The sequence below is a fragment of the Sylvia atricapilla genome, chromosome 1 (genome assembly GCF_009819655.1).
Source record: "Sylvia atricapilla isolate bSylAtr1 chromosome 1, bSylAtr1.pri, whole genome shotgun sequence".
Lineage (NCBI taxonomy): Eukaryota > Metazoa > Chordata > Aves > Passeriformes > Sylviidae > Sylvia > Sylvia atricapilla.
Genome location: NC_089140.1, coordinates 129,110,686 through 129,123,523, shown reverse-complemented (window position 1 = coordinate 129,123,523; position 12,838 = coordinate 129,110,686). Strand labels below are relative to the sequence as shown.

Here is a 12,838-nt window from a genome sequence, read left to right as displayed (position 1 = left end):
CTCTAGTCCCCACCCTGCTGATGGCTCTAATCCTCCCAGAGTTTAATTTGGTTCATATAGCCTTATGTACCATGGGTCTCCTGCACCTTTGTCATACAGAAAAGCTGGAAGATGGCGACTTCCCAGACTGTGGGCACTTTTCTCAAGAAATGCCTTTCTCATGTATTTGCTGGGACAAGGGAATCTGATAATTCTTGGCTAAGATCTGAATACAAAACCATGTGAGAAGGTGTCATCACTAGGTGATTGGCTTGGGACCCTCACTGAAGTCCCAGCTTGCCCCTGTTGGATTGCTGGCAGCCCGGGATGGGGTGGTACCATGTGTTCAGCATTCACATTTACTGCACACTCTCTTTGTGGCAAAGGGGCTGCAGAGAAGGAGCACAGAAGAATGGGCTGCCTTATAGCTCCTGTGCAATGCCAAAACACAGCTGAAAGAACTCGTGATCCTGGGCTGGTGCTGCACTTAGCTCTGGTGTCTCTGGGCAAGACCGTGGCCTGCTGCCCTGAGCACCTCTTCCCAGGCCTGGCTCCTCCACTTTTTCCTCCTCTTACCTGGTGCCACCAGCATCATCCTGGCCCTGCAGGACAGCAAACCCTGCCAGGGTTCCTTGCTGACCAACAATTCTCTGAGCCACTCACCCAGCTAGATCCATTTCAGTGCCTCTGCACAGATAATATCAGGGGCTGAGGCTTGTTCCCAGCTGTGAGCTGGGTTCTAGAGGTGTTCATTTCCAAGCATAAGCATCCGCAGAGCTGATTCATGCTTTGCAGATGTCTATTACGCTGTCCTTGAGCTGAGAGACTGACAAGGGGTGTGAAGAGCAGCCAGGATTTTACTCTCCTGCACACGCATAGGCAGAGAATTTGAAAACATCCGCCTCCTCTAATTATACACTGTGGTTTCTAGTGTACAACTATGGATGGCATGGCAATCACTGGTGGGAGATGAAGCTTTCTGAATTCTCTAACTTTTGCCCTCACCTACTGCATCTGTTTCAAGCTCTCCCAGATAAAGCAAGAGACAGAAGTCACTTCCCAGAGAAGATAAGCTCCCTTCTGTTCTCCCATCTAGATGCATTTAAATGTCTACTGCTAAATTGCATGGTAAAGAATTCCAGCCCTTTCTTGGCAATGGTTGCTGAGAAGGCAGCGTTTCCTTTGATGACAAGGGATGGGGAATCAGTGTGACTGTGCCAGAGGAGCCAAGAGCTCTGAGTGGCCACCAAGGGAGGTTCCATTACCTCATTGTCTCTTCTGGCTTCATGTCTGCTGAGCATGGGCAATGGATATTATTATTTCAAAGAAGTGTGTCATCAAAGCATTTCTCTACATTTATTCAGACTGTCAGAAATAAACCACTGGAGAACAATGCTAGCTCTAAACAGCTAAAGAGATTGAGGAAATTGTGGTTTGCTCACAGTACTTGGGGTGAGGAAGCAAAACTTCCTCACTGACAGCAGCCCACCTTTCCTTACAACCTGTATAACAGGGGCGTCACAGCTGCACATCTGCAGCTGTAAACCAGACAGCATCGCTGTAGGATCCCGCTCTCCCTGTTGACAGACCAGATGGTCCTGATCCACAGGTCTCAGACCCAGCACTTTCCCATCACCATGCTCACAAATCCCTGAGACTCATCACAGCCTCTGCAGCCCCCAAAGGAATTCCGTTGTGTTGCCTTCCAAATGGCATGGTGCCGGGCATTCTGCAAATGCAAAGACAGGGTGTCACCTAAGAGAAATATTATGCAGTAAGATCAGTGTTAGCCACCAGTGAGCTGCAGCTGGTTGTGCAAGCTGGGCAGCCATATTCTCTTTCTCTTTTTTTTTTTTTTTTTTTTTTTTTTTTTTTTTTTTTTAAAAAAAAAACAAAAAAACCACAACAACCAACTATAACCATCTCTACACAGATGAATTTGTTAGGCTTTGCCTTCATCCTTATGAAAAGGTGTGTCTCCCTGGCCCTGTGGATTTACATGATGTGGGGAGAACCCTGAGTCTCATCAAGTTCTGCACTGAGCTTTTGGGTGCCCCATGTCACAACATTCGCTGCATTGTAATCTCCACAGAAAGCAATCTGCATGTCCTGTGCCTGACCATGCAGTAATATTTTCCAGTGTTTGTAAAGAGAATAATCTGCGCTGCAAGGTACAAGTAATTCAGGTCTTTTCAACAGTGAAGCTCAGCTGTTAATACCCACACACATGAAAAAAAAAAGAAATTGTTGCAAATGGGAAATGCAGCCTTTCCCTTTCCTGTCTCAAACTCTCAGAAAAACAGAAACTAGTTTCTGACTGTATGCTTTTAGGAGAAATGAACACCTGAGGGGGGTCCCTCCCCTGCTGTCATTGCGCTCTGACCTTCCAGGATAGTGCAATAAATACCGAGCTTTCGGCACAGCTGTTACTCAACATAAAGATTTCAGCTTAACTCTTGCAATCCCCTTGACAACGTTTCTGGGGCTTGCTTCTCTGCAGGCCCAGGTGAGCCTGAAAAGGAAGAGGTGAAGAGAAGAGCTAGTGCAGGTGGGACAGCAGCCTAGGGATGCAAAGCCTAAAGCCCCAGATTCATCCTCCAAGAGGCTGTGACGGGGGGGTAATGCCCCAATAGCTCCATGGAGTGTGTAGAGGATCCAGGAGGAACTGGAACACGTGAAAGTGCCAAATTTATTCATCCCAGGTTGGCTGCCAGTGGGAGGGCATGGATAGGAAGGGGAATTAGGCTCTGGGAGGTACTCTGGGAGGTCATGTGGTGCAACTCTTCTTGTCCCAGAGATCAGGCAAAGCCAAAAGCAAATATCTCCATTCAGCATTTGCAGGAAGAACTGGAGACTTATTTCTTGTATGATTTGAAGGGGATTATTATCCTGCAGCTGCAAACCAGGGTGACAAAATTATGGCGACCATGGGGTTACAGGTCATTTTATCCATTCCCATTTCCTCCATACTGCATGAGCCTTTCTGCTACCCTGACACGGAGCTGTAAAATGGAAATTTGATAATTCCTTAATAAAAGGCACTTATGGAAAAAACCCAGCCACTGAAATAAACCATCTAGATATGTCTCTTAATTGCTGTGGCCTTTGTAGGAATAACTGCTTTAGTGCTATGGCAAGTACATTTCCTTCTGTCTGCTCAGATTCCATGCCTCTGGTTTGATTCTGTCAACACCACAGGTTGTGAGGAGATTGACAGGTGTGGGCTCAGCTTTCAGATTAACAAAAGAACAATTCTGAGCATTCAAAGGGAAATTAAATTCTCCGTGGCAGCTAATGCAGTGCTGCCTCCTGACCTCTGCAGAGCTATTCCATAGACGAGGTTTGAAAATAAAATATTTCCTTATTAACCCCAAGGCCTGCCTCACCTCTCCCCAGCTCCCAGGCTTGGAGCTACTCCTGCTGTGACTGAAGTCACAGGGGAAAACTGAACGGGTGACAAGTCTCAAGTAGCATCACTAGGTTGGTAAAGCAGTCTGGAACAGAGAGGGATACGGCTGGTCAGGCCTCTGGACCATCACAGCTTACTGAAGATCTAGCAGGGTAAAATTTAATTCAGCTTTGAGAGAGGCAAATACATTTCCCATGGAGTTTCCTGGGGATTGTCTCACAGGCTCCAGGATCCCCAGCCCAACCTGTGATCCACCTCCTCCCCATGGGCGCTGGAGCCCAGACCTGCCCACACACTTGTGCCCATGGAGGCTGGCACAGCTCGGCCACCTGCCTGCAGGACATCATCCACAGCCCTGTTCCCTTTGGCAGCAAGGACTGTGACTTTCTCACAGGCGTTATCTGTCTGCTATACCAGTCATGGTAAGAGGCTGGGAAGGTGGTGTTCTGGGATGGAGATAATATGCAGGCAATAGAAGAGGCAAAGCTGGAGGAAGCCAGTGCTCCAAAAGCAGGGTTTTTTTGAGGCATCTTGGTTTCATTCTTTCTTTCAGCCATACACAGAAGCTGGTACTTCACACTTTTAAACTGACTTTTAAGGTTATGTTTGGATTTTCATTTTTCTCACCAAAGAACCTGTGCTGCAACCCTGAGGCACACCTTGGCAAACAGTACTGCTCAGCTTGGCAGCATTCTCCTGCTGAGGTCACAGCTCTCCTCATTTGCCCAGGGAAGTGGAGAGAGGCAGCAGCTGCCCCGGCAGAGCCTGGGTGCCAGGCCTGCAGGAAGGGAGGGGCAGGATCTGCATCTCAGCTGACAGTGATGGGGTGGTGGAGGAGGCTGTGTCAGGTACTGCCTGAATGCAGTGCCTTGGGGCACAGGAGAATTAAACAGTGCTTTTAATTAGGGAAAAGGTACAGGAGAAATGGGCGTGATACTGGGTAGAGAAAAAAAGTTAGGGGAAAGTAGGTAGTGTTGAGAGAGACCAGTTCTGAGAGGTTTGGTAGTTACCTCCTTTCACTATCCATTTACTTGTGATTTCCTTAGGAGTCACAATGTGTTTTCCTTAGTGTCACAATGTCACTGTCCCCTTCGCCCACTGCTTAAACACTCCTGCTGAGCCTGACAACAAACTAAAACCCCTTGAGCTGGCCTTGGCTGGCATCACTGTGCTGCACCAGCTGATGGGAGGGTGGAAGCTGAGCACTCTGCCAGCTCCACTTCTCACCTCTGGTAGGGTTTACTTCAGTCACACATCTGCCCTTACCACTCAGATGAATGTTGTAGTAAACTGACAAGTCCTCACTAGTACATGAAACCTGTAAATTTTAACATATTTTTAAAGTTACTGTACCTTGTCTGTACATACAAATTTTAATTATATCTAGAAATAATTTGTTTGGTGTCTTAACTTGGCAAAAAACAACCATATCATTCCATTAGTTCTGGTTGTTCAAACCCATACCCTCCATTGTTAGACGGACTGCAAAACCCCTTTCTCACACTTGTTCTGATAGAGCTTCTCTGGACTATAGAGCCAGCAGCAGCCTCTGGCCCTACTCTCATGTGCATGGAAGAAGAAACATTGTAAGTCTCGGTCAAGTCAATTAACAAGTGGAAAAAAACCAGTCTCAAATCTTTGACTTTTTTTTAATTGCTCAGAGAAACAGACAGGAGAATAAATGCCATGTGTGCAAACAGAACATTTAGAAACCTGAAAGCCACTCATCACATGAACAACACACTGTAGATGAATATTAATTTTTGAAAAGTAAAAAACATTAAGCTGGAAATACAATCACAAGGGATATTTCTTGAACAAATATCAAGCTTGGTATTTCCTGAATAAATATCAAGGAATAGGGGAACAAAGCTCAGTTAACCTGTTCCAAGTGTTCACTGGACAAGAGTGAAGAAAAGCTTCTATGAATTCCTGCAGCTTTTTACTCCTGTAATTATTTCCTAAATCATGTGGAGTGCCTATGTTAGATATATTAACATTTTAGACAAATGATCTGGAAAAATAAAACAAAACAGAGTAGTGTGTACACTGAGGAGAAGGAGAGGGCCAAGTGACTGAACTATTTTGACAGAATGTTTTTAGATTAATTTATCATTCATCTGTTAAGAAGAGTTGCTTTTAACAGTAGTTCTTGCAAAATGCAAGGTCATGAAAGTTTTTATGTGCCCTACTGTGCAGCAGATAATTAAAGGCAGATCTAAGCAAACTCAAAGCAGGAGTTTTGTATGTAGAGGTGTACCTGGTTAGCATAAGCATTGAGAATGAAGTACAGAGTAAGAGCCCACATGCTAAAATGTCTCCATTTCTGCTGGTACTGAACTGATAAGAACAGAACTAATTAAAACCACACATCTACAGATGGCACAGCCACATCTTCATTCTGCTTTCAGACATTCTCTGATTCACCCAAGTCTAGTTAGTTTAGTTATTCTGACTGTAGTTGGTCATAAATCTGACCACTCTGGAGGAGGCATGGTTGAGATGTGGTTCTGTTCCCTGGAAAAAATTCATTATCACAAACACATCACCAGAATTCAGAGAGAACAAGCCTGTGCCTGTGACCACTGACAGTGATGCACAGTTCTATTCACAGTTGTACTGCTCTAAAGATCACTACTAGGGCACTTCACCAGGGTCACCCTCACTCATTAAAGTACCACAGCAACTCCCTACACACCATTAGTCACCTCTGTTAGCATGAGTAAATACAGTCACATGACAAAGATTTTATTCCCTCTCATACACAGACTTTGCAGTAGAACTTGTAAGAACTTTAGTTATGCTATGCAAAGATATCCAAAGCAACACATGGACACCAGGTGAGGTTAACTTTGCCTTGTGAATGTCCTACTACAGACTCTTTTTCAGATGGCTCCTTAGCTTAATCTACAGTTTTGGCTGTCAGTAGATCACTGACAAGAAACCTCACAACTAATGAGATCATGCAGTCATGGTTCCAAGTGGAAATATGATTTTTGGCTGTTTAAACAGATCCAGAACCTCACGGACACTTTAATTACTACATTCACCATACATGCAACAATTTAATTTTATTTATCCTGAACACTTCACTCCATTAGGAATTTTGTATGCACACCTTTTCTGAGGCATAGTGTGCACCAACAGACTGAATTGTATCCATAAGAATGGAAATCCTCATGCTAAACTGCACATTATTAAATGGCTATCCCACTGCAAATCAACTTTTCAGTTATCTCCCTGGTGACAGCCTTACTGGCAGGCACATTCTATCACTCAGTACAGCTATACTGGACTAGCAAGTGACACAGGCTTTGCAACACCAAAAGCAAACGCAATGGAGCAATAGTGACTGTGAGATTTATGTCCATGTTACTCTCAGTTTAGTATGATATGACATAGTACCAACATGAGAACATGTTCCTCTTTATGAAGCCAAAAACCATCTGAAATGCAATGCTGCTTCAACTCAGATAAGCATGTCTGCACAGGAGATCTGCTAAATTCAACGAATCATGTCCTCAATCTCTGTTTCAGAATAAACATGAGATGATGTTGACTGATATTTTTTCTGGTATTTTTGCTTGTTGAATCATCTAAAGACAAGTAACAGCTATGAACTCAGCAAACACTATTCATGTGTAACCATTTACTGAAAAAAACATTAAGTATAAAAAGGTAGGAAGACTTTTCAGTGATAAAAACGGGAGGTAGACACCTCAGTTTAAGGTGATTTGAAGGCCATTCATAATCTCCCTTGGCACTTGAGTAATTATTAACTTGTCTAAATTCCAAAAATATGATGATGGTAAAATGATTATGGTCTCTGTTATATCTAAAGATAATAAAATCAGAAAATTAAAGAGACCATGAGCACCTGTGAAAACAATTCTAAAAAGATTTTTAAAAATTGCTTCCATTTCAATTGTGTAGAAAAAGTGAACAGAATAATTACTGTTGTTTCCCTGAACATCCTACATTACAAGACAGAAGATCAAGAACAAACACCAAATGCTGATGACCATCTCCTCTGCTCTATTGTAGCCTCTTTCTCTAGATCACTGTAACACCACTGTACCTCAAATATATCTTTGGGACGTCATGTGTAGGCCACACCCAAGAAAAACAATGATAAACTCCCAAGAGATGAGACGGAATTATACAACACTGTATAATATAAGACAGAAACATTAAAATTTCAAGTGGAAGTCACTGCAAATAAGTAATCTTTAAAAATTCCTTCTGAAATACTAACTTATCTCAGAACAAATCCCATGCTGTGTAAAATTCGACTTATGTTTGCTAAACATTACACCTCAAAATAACTTAAAAAAAAAAAAAAAAAAAAGAAAAAAAAGATTTAAGGTATTTTTAGAGAGTTTTAGAGCTGGCAACCTCTCCTGTCAATCAGATGCTCAAATTGTTGCCTTGATGTCAGTGGTCCATATCTTATCAAAAGCCATAAAATAATTTTTTATCTTATTCTAATAATAACAACAGTAAGTTTACTTCTGTCATATTTGCAGGTACCTTTCTTTATAAAGACCTATAGCTTAGTGTTCACAAATCTAAAAAAAACTCCCTATAAATACAGAAAAATAAAGTTTAATAGCACACAATATAAAAAATGACAGGTTTCAAACCCATTATGTTGTTCTTGTTGAAAAGTGCACTACAATTAACCTCCAGGTCAGAGACGCTTCTGTCATGTTCATAATTTCCATGATTAAATCCTTAACAGTTTTTCATCTTCTCAATTAAATGAGAAATCTTTGATCCACCAAGGTTTTGGATGCCAAATTCTTCTGCCCAAGTGTATTACGAATAAACCTAAATAACTAAGAACATTTTGGAAAACAGGTATTAATGAAGAAATACTTATAATGGTATGTTTCAGTATCTAATGTAAAATAGTAACTTCAGATTATCTTTAAATAATAAGTAGTATGAATTAGGTGCTTAATTTCCTGTAGCATTTTTAAAACATTTTCCACTACCTTCCACCCTAAATTATGATAGAAGTATGTGAGATTAATTTTAACAGATATTCGTGTTTTCTATTGCAAATTATTTGTAACCTCTTCATTCAGAATCACCATGTAAACAAAATTAATTTCTCACAAGCCTGTTTGACAAAATAAATTAAAAAACTATTTTATAAGGTCTCAGTATAATCTTCTCTCACTGCACACTGCTAAGTCACTGCATTTATTATTTCGTTAACTATTTAAACTGCCATACTGATTCCAATTTAAAAAAATTACTTTGTTCTTAAATTAAAATTTACCTCTTGTTGCAAATATGTTAGAATAGCTGCTAAAACAAAACTTTGAGAAGCTAAATCCACCACTGAGAAAAACAGGATATCAAAGATGAGCAGCGTCGTTTCATTGCCATAAAAGAGAACATCACTGAAAGAGTGTCCTTCATCTATGGAAAGAGAACATTTATTAAAAATTTAGTATTTCTGTGAGTTGCAAGCCTGTGGAGTTCATTAGTCTGTGCTGTGGAACTGATAAGAAAAAGGAAAATCAGTGATAGAGCAATTTATGACATTCTATGGCAACACAGAGATTGTCGTGTCATTCTACTGAAAAATAATTCAAACTTTTCACTTATAAAATGGCATCATACTGATGAACACAATAGGTAAAACCCATGTATCACACACAACTCTATTTACTCCTGAATTCTTAATCAGATTATTTTAAAAACTTGTTTTAAACCAAGAAGCAGACGTAACTTCCTTGTCACTAAAAGTTTTAGTAATTATTAGCTCTGGCCCTAACTCAAAACCTAAACCCACATGCTTAATGCCTTATTTAGGAGGAGGTTCAGAGCAGAGCATTATTTTTGTTTAATGGTTCCCCCAAAAACAGGTCTTTCAAGGTGAAAGTCATAGCTAAAGTCATAGTCATACTCTAGACCATGTATCTACCACTTTTATTTTATCAAAAAAGCACCACTTCTATAAGAGAAAAGAATATGTAAACAATTACAGGAAACATATTCTTTTACCTCTTCCTACTTTTTCAAAAAATGTCCAATATAAGCTTGATTGGAAACCATGTATTTTCATTATTAATTGTGTATTTCAGTGCCACAAAATCCTGATTTATATCTAAACTTCTGGGAACCACAGCAGTGTAGACTGTGAAACAATGTATTTCTATCAAAGCTTATGATTATGAATCTCATAAACATGCACATCTGTACACATGTGCACATCTGTCACTTTCAGCTGCCTTAAATCAAAAACATCACAGTCAAATGACAAATTATAAACAGGAATTGTATAACCTTAAGAACTTCTCTTAAATACCTCCCTCACATGCAGTCATTCAATAATCCCTCCTGCTGTAAAGTCCATTTTAGATTGTAAATCCTGGGAAAGAAATCTACACAGAAACCAGGATTCTTAAAATACAACAAATACCACACATCTTTTTACCATTATAAAAAATACTTTTCTCTATTGGTTCCATGAACTCCATGCCAAGAATTCGTTCAAGAAGCAACTTATCTTTAACAATATAATCCATTTCTTTATGAACCTGTAAGAAAAGGAAAAACAACACTTCTTGTTTTATGATTTCAAATCTGCTACAAAGTGAAGTACAGCTACTTACTCGTTTAGGAATGAAACAAAACCCGCTGGTCTATTCCAAGACAAAAATAAGTACACAAAAAAAAAAGGATTTGTCATTTTCAAGTGCAGTCTGCACTGCTGGACAGCACTCCAATTGTTTGGTGGTGGTTTTTTTTTTGTGAATAAAGCACTGTTCTGGATGCCATAAAATCCTTAACAACAAATCTTAAAGCACATATGCTTAAAGAGGAATTACAGCCCTCTAGATTTACAATTTCTATGCTGTACTTAGAATAAGTATATTTTCCTTAATACAGTAATGTCAATATACATACATGATCAATGAAAGAACTGAGAAATTTGTTCATGGCATTGTAGGCCCTTGTGCTTTGTTCAAAAGTATTTGCAGATGAGTCCAAAAGCCTGGCAGGACCACGTTTCTGAAATACAACAAGACCAAGACTTTAACAGAAAATTTTCATATCTTAAATAACATTTAAAGAATAGCAATATCTCACTTACTTTTGTTAAGGTTTCATGAATCCAGTCATAGTGCAGCCGCATTTTTCTTGAAATGGAAATCTGAAATGTCTGGCCATCTGTGTTTGGTAACAAACCTCTCTGACTACACAGATTTTCCTATATAATTAAAGCAATTATAAATTAACATTATTAATGTCATTCATAGACCCAAAAATAGTCAAAAGCTTTTCACTTTCTCTCTTTCATGTATAGGTAATACTTAATATCTCTAAATATTTAAATCAACTGCACTCTTGTTTTACTGCAGCAAGATTTGCTTAGGACATGAAATCCTGACCCCTGCTGTCACAAAGTCATATTTCTTCTTTCACCTGTGTTTGGTTCATTATCTTCTAATAATACATAATACACTCTGATATTTATTCTGAAGACCTTTCTTTTAGGTCTATAATTTCTTCTATACTTGTCTCACTCTTTTTTGTTTCTTTGTTTTGGATTCCTGACTTCTTTCTTGTATTTTTCTGGTCACATTTAATAAATCTCAGAAACACCAAGAAAATAAAAAAATTGACATCTTCATGGGCATAACCCTCTGTTTTTCCCAGAATTATATTAAAATAAGGAATTCAGAAAAAAATTTGTAGGAACACATAAGTCAAAAACATTATTAATAAGATTCCTTTGTATTTCAGTGTTTGAGATTTAATTTTCGCATGGTTATCTTTTTTTCTGTCCACTTAAGATTGAGATAGCAATATCCTTATTTAAGGTACTTTCTCAGTTGTCCCAAAAAAGATACAAGATGTCATGAAATTTAGTGCAGTCTCTGATCTTGTATGAGACATTTTATATTTGCCCGATCTTGCAGCGAAGATACAACATATGGCAAACTAGAAAAAATACTTATGCAAATTCATTTCTATAAAGAATGGGTTGCATCACCACAGTAGAAGAGATGGAATAAAAGAATTGATTGGCAGATAACAAGTTTCAGATCTGCCTCTTTACAAAAGGTTTGTAAAGCTTTTGTGGCTGTGACCTTATGAAAAGCTTAAATATTGAAAAGAAAGTTCTTAAATACTTGAAAAAAACTTTTTAGAGAAACGGGTATATCCTGTTTATATCCTTGAAATGTGAAGAACTAACAAGACAAAATAGTGAAGAAAAAGAAAGATGAAGGGCTAGTTAAAAGAACTACTGAATCATATATTTACATATCAACAGTTTTAAGTAACATGGTTCAATGTTACAGTGCACCATTACAGATCCATAATGAAAAGGTGTATGGTCTTCATATAAAATAAATAATTGAGAAGGTATAAACTTGAATACTTTTACTTACTGCTTCTCTTTTCAGGTTCATATTCATTTCTTCCATATTGGTATCTGCATGTCCATGCACTGAGCGACCATGGATATAATGACCAAAGCAGTTGTGTGACAAGAGAAACACTGAAATCTAAGAGATGGGGGAAGAGAAAACACTAATCAACAACTATCATTTTATTTTTGATCTTCTGAATTCACAGTAAAGATCAGTCAAACCAGCTAGCCCTGCCACAAATACAGAGTAGGCAGGTACTTAAAAAAAAGGGAGAAAAATATTTAGCAACTCTTTTACTAATTAGTTTTATCTATATGTAACTAGAAACACATCTCAGCTTCAAGTTTAGTTCATCAACAGCAAGGATTTGCTGCTGCTTAATTCCACTGAGCCAAGAAGTTAAAGCTATTAGATTTTATTTTGATTCAAAGGTTATTCTTGTGCTACATAATACATATGCATGATTCCAGCTGAACTTCTAAGAGACTGTATTTAACAGAACTTCATTCAGTATGATACAATACTTATATATCACATAAACCCCAACTACTACTGGGTTGTTCTTTTCTACAACCCAGGTACTACATGGGTGTCTCACAGAAGAGGAATAACCATGGCTGCAAAGACTGATAAAAGAGGTAAATTGGTATTTTTAAGAAGTTCTGGACGAATGATGTAATGCAATCTGTTCTGACTGCACTCCTCTTTGGTTAAAAGGCAATTCCTGCAGTACAAAGCTTCAAAAACCCTATGCAAAGAAGAGAAAGTTCAGAAGTGAGTAAGAGAAAATGCATGCAAAATGTGATAACTGTTGAGAGGGACAAAATGAAGTTCAGCAGTTGAGAGACAAGCACAAGACAGGAACAGAAAATGGACATATATGTATTAAATAAAAGCAAGACAACTTGTAAGTCAGAAGGACTAAAACACAAACCAGTGAACAGAATCGCAGTCAGTGGTTACAATAATTTCTGTTATAACTTGTTATTTTTGAATTCTGTATCAGCACATGTAGCCAATTAAGAAAAAAGAAAAACAACTAAAAAACCTAAAA

The 12,838-nt window shown here is 38.9% G+C and overlaps 1 protein-coding gene across 1 annotated transcript in view; it reads right to left on the bottom strand.

Moving 5' to 3' along the window:
* Positions 1 to 5,070: 5,070 nt before the first annotated feature.
* Positions 5,071 to 12,838, bottom strand: part of TMEM67 (transmembrane protein 67) — a 32,405-nt gene continuing 24,637 nt past the window's right edge. The window contains exons 23-28 of the mRNA XM_066316119.1: positions 11,803 to 11,919; positions 10,500 to 10,616; positions 10,313 to 10,417; positions 9,840 to 9,942; positions 8,676 to 8,818; positions 5,071 to 8,226 (exon numbers count right to left, since the gene is read on the bottom strand). Coding sequence (XP_066172216.1) covers positions 8,146 to 8,226; positions 8,676 to 8,818; positions 9,840 to 9,942; positions 10,313 to 10,417; positions 10,500 to 10,616; positions 11,803 to 11,919 — 666 coding nt within the window. The 3' untranslated portion in view covers positions 5,071 to 8,145. The remainder of the gene's footprint in view (positions 8,227 to 8,675; positions 8,819 to 9,839; positions 9,943 to 10,312; positions 10,418 to 10,499; positions 10,617 to 11,802; positions 11,920 to 12,838) is intronic.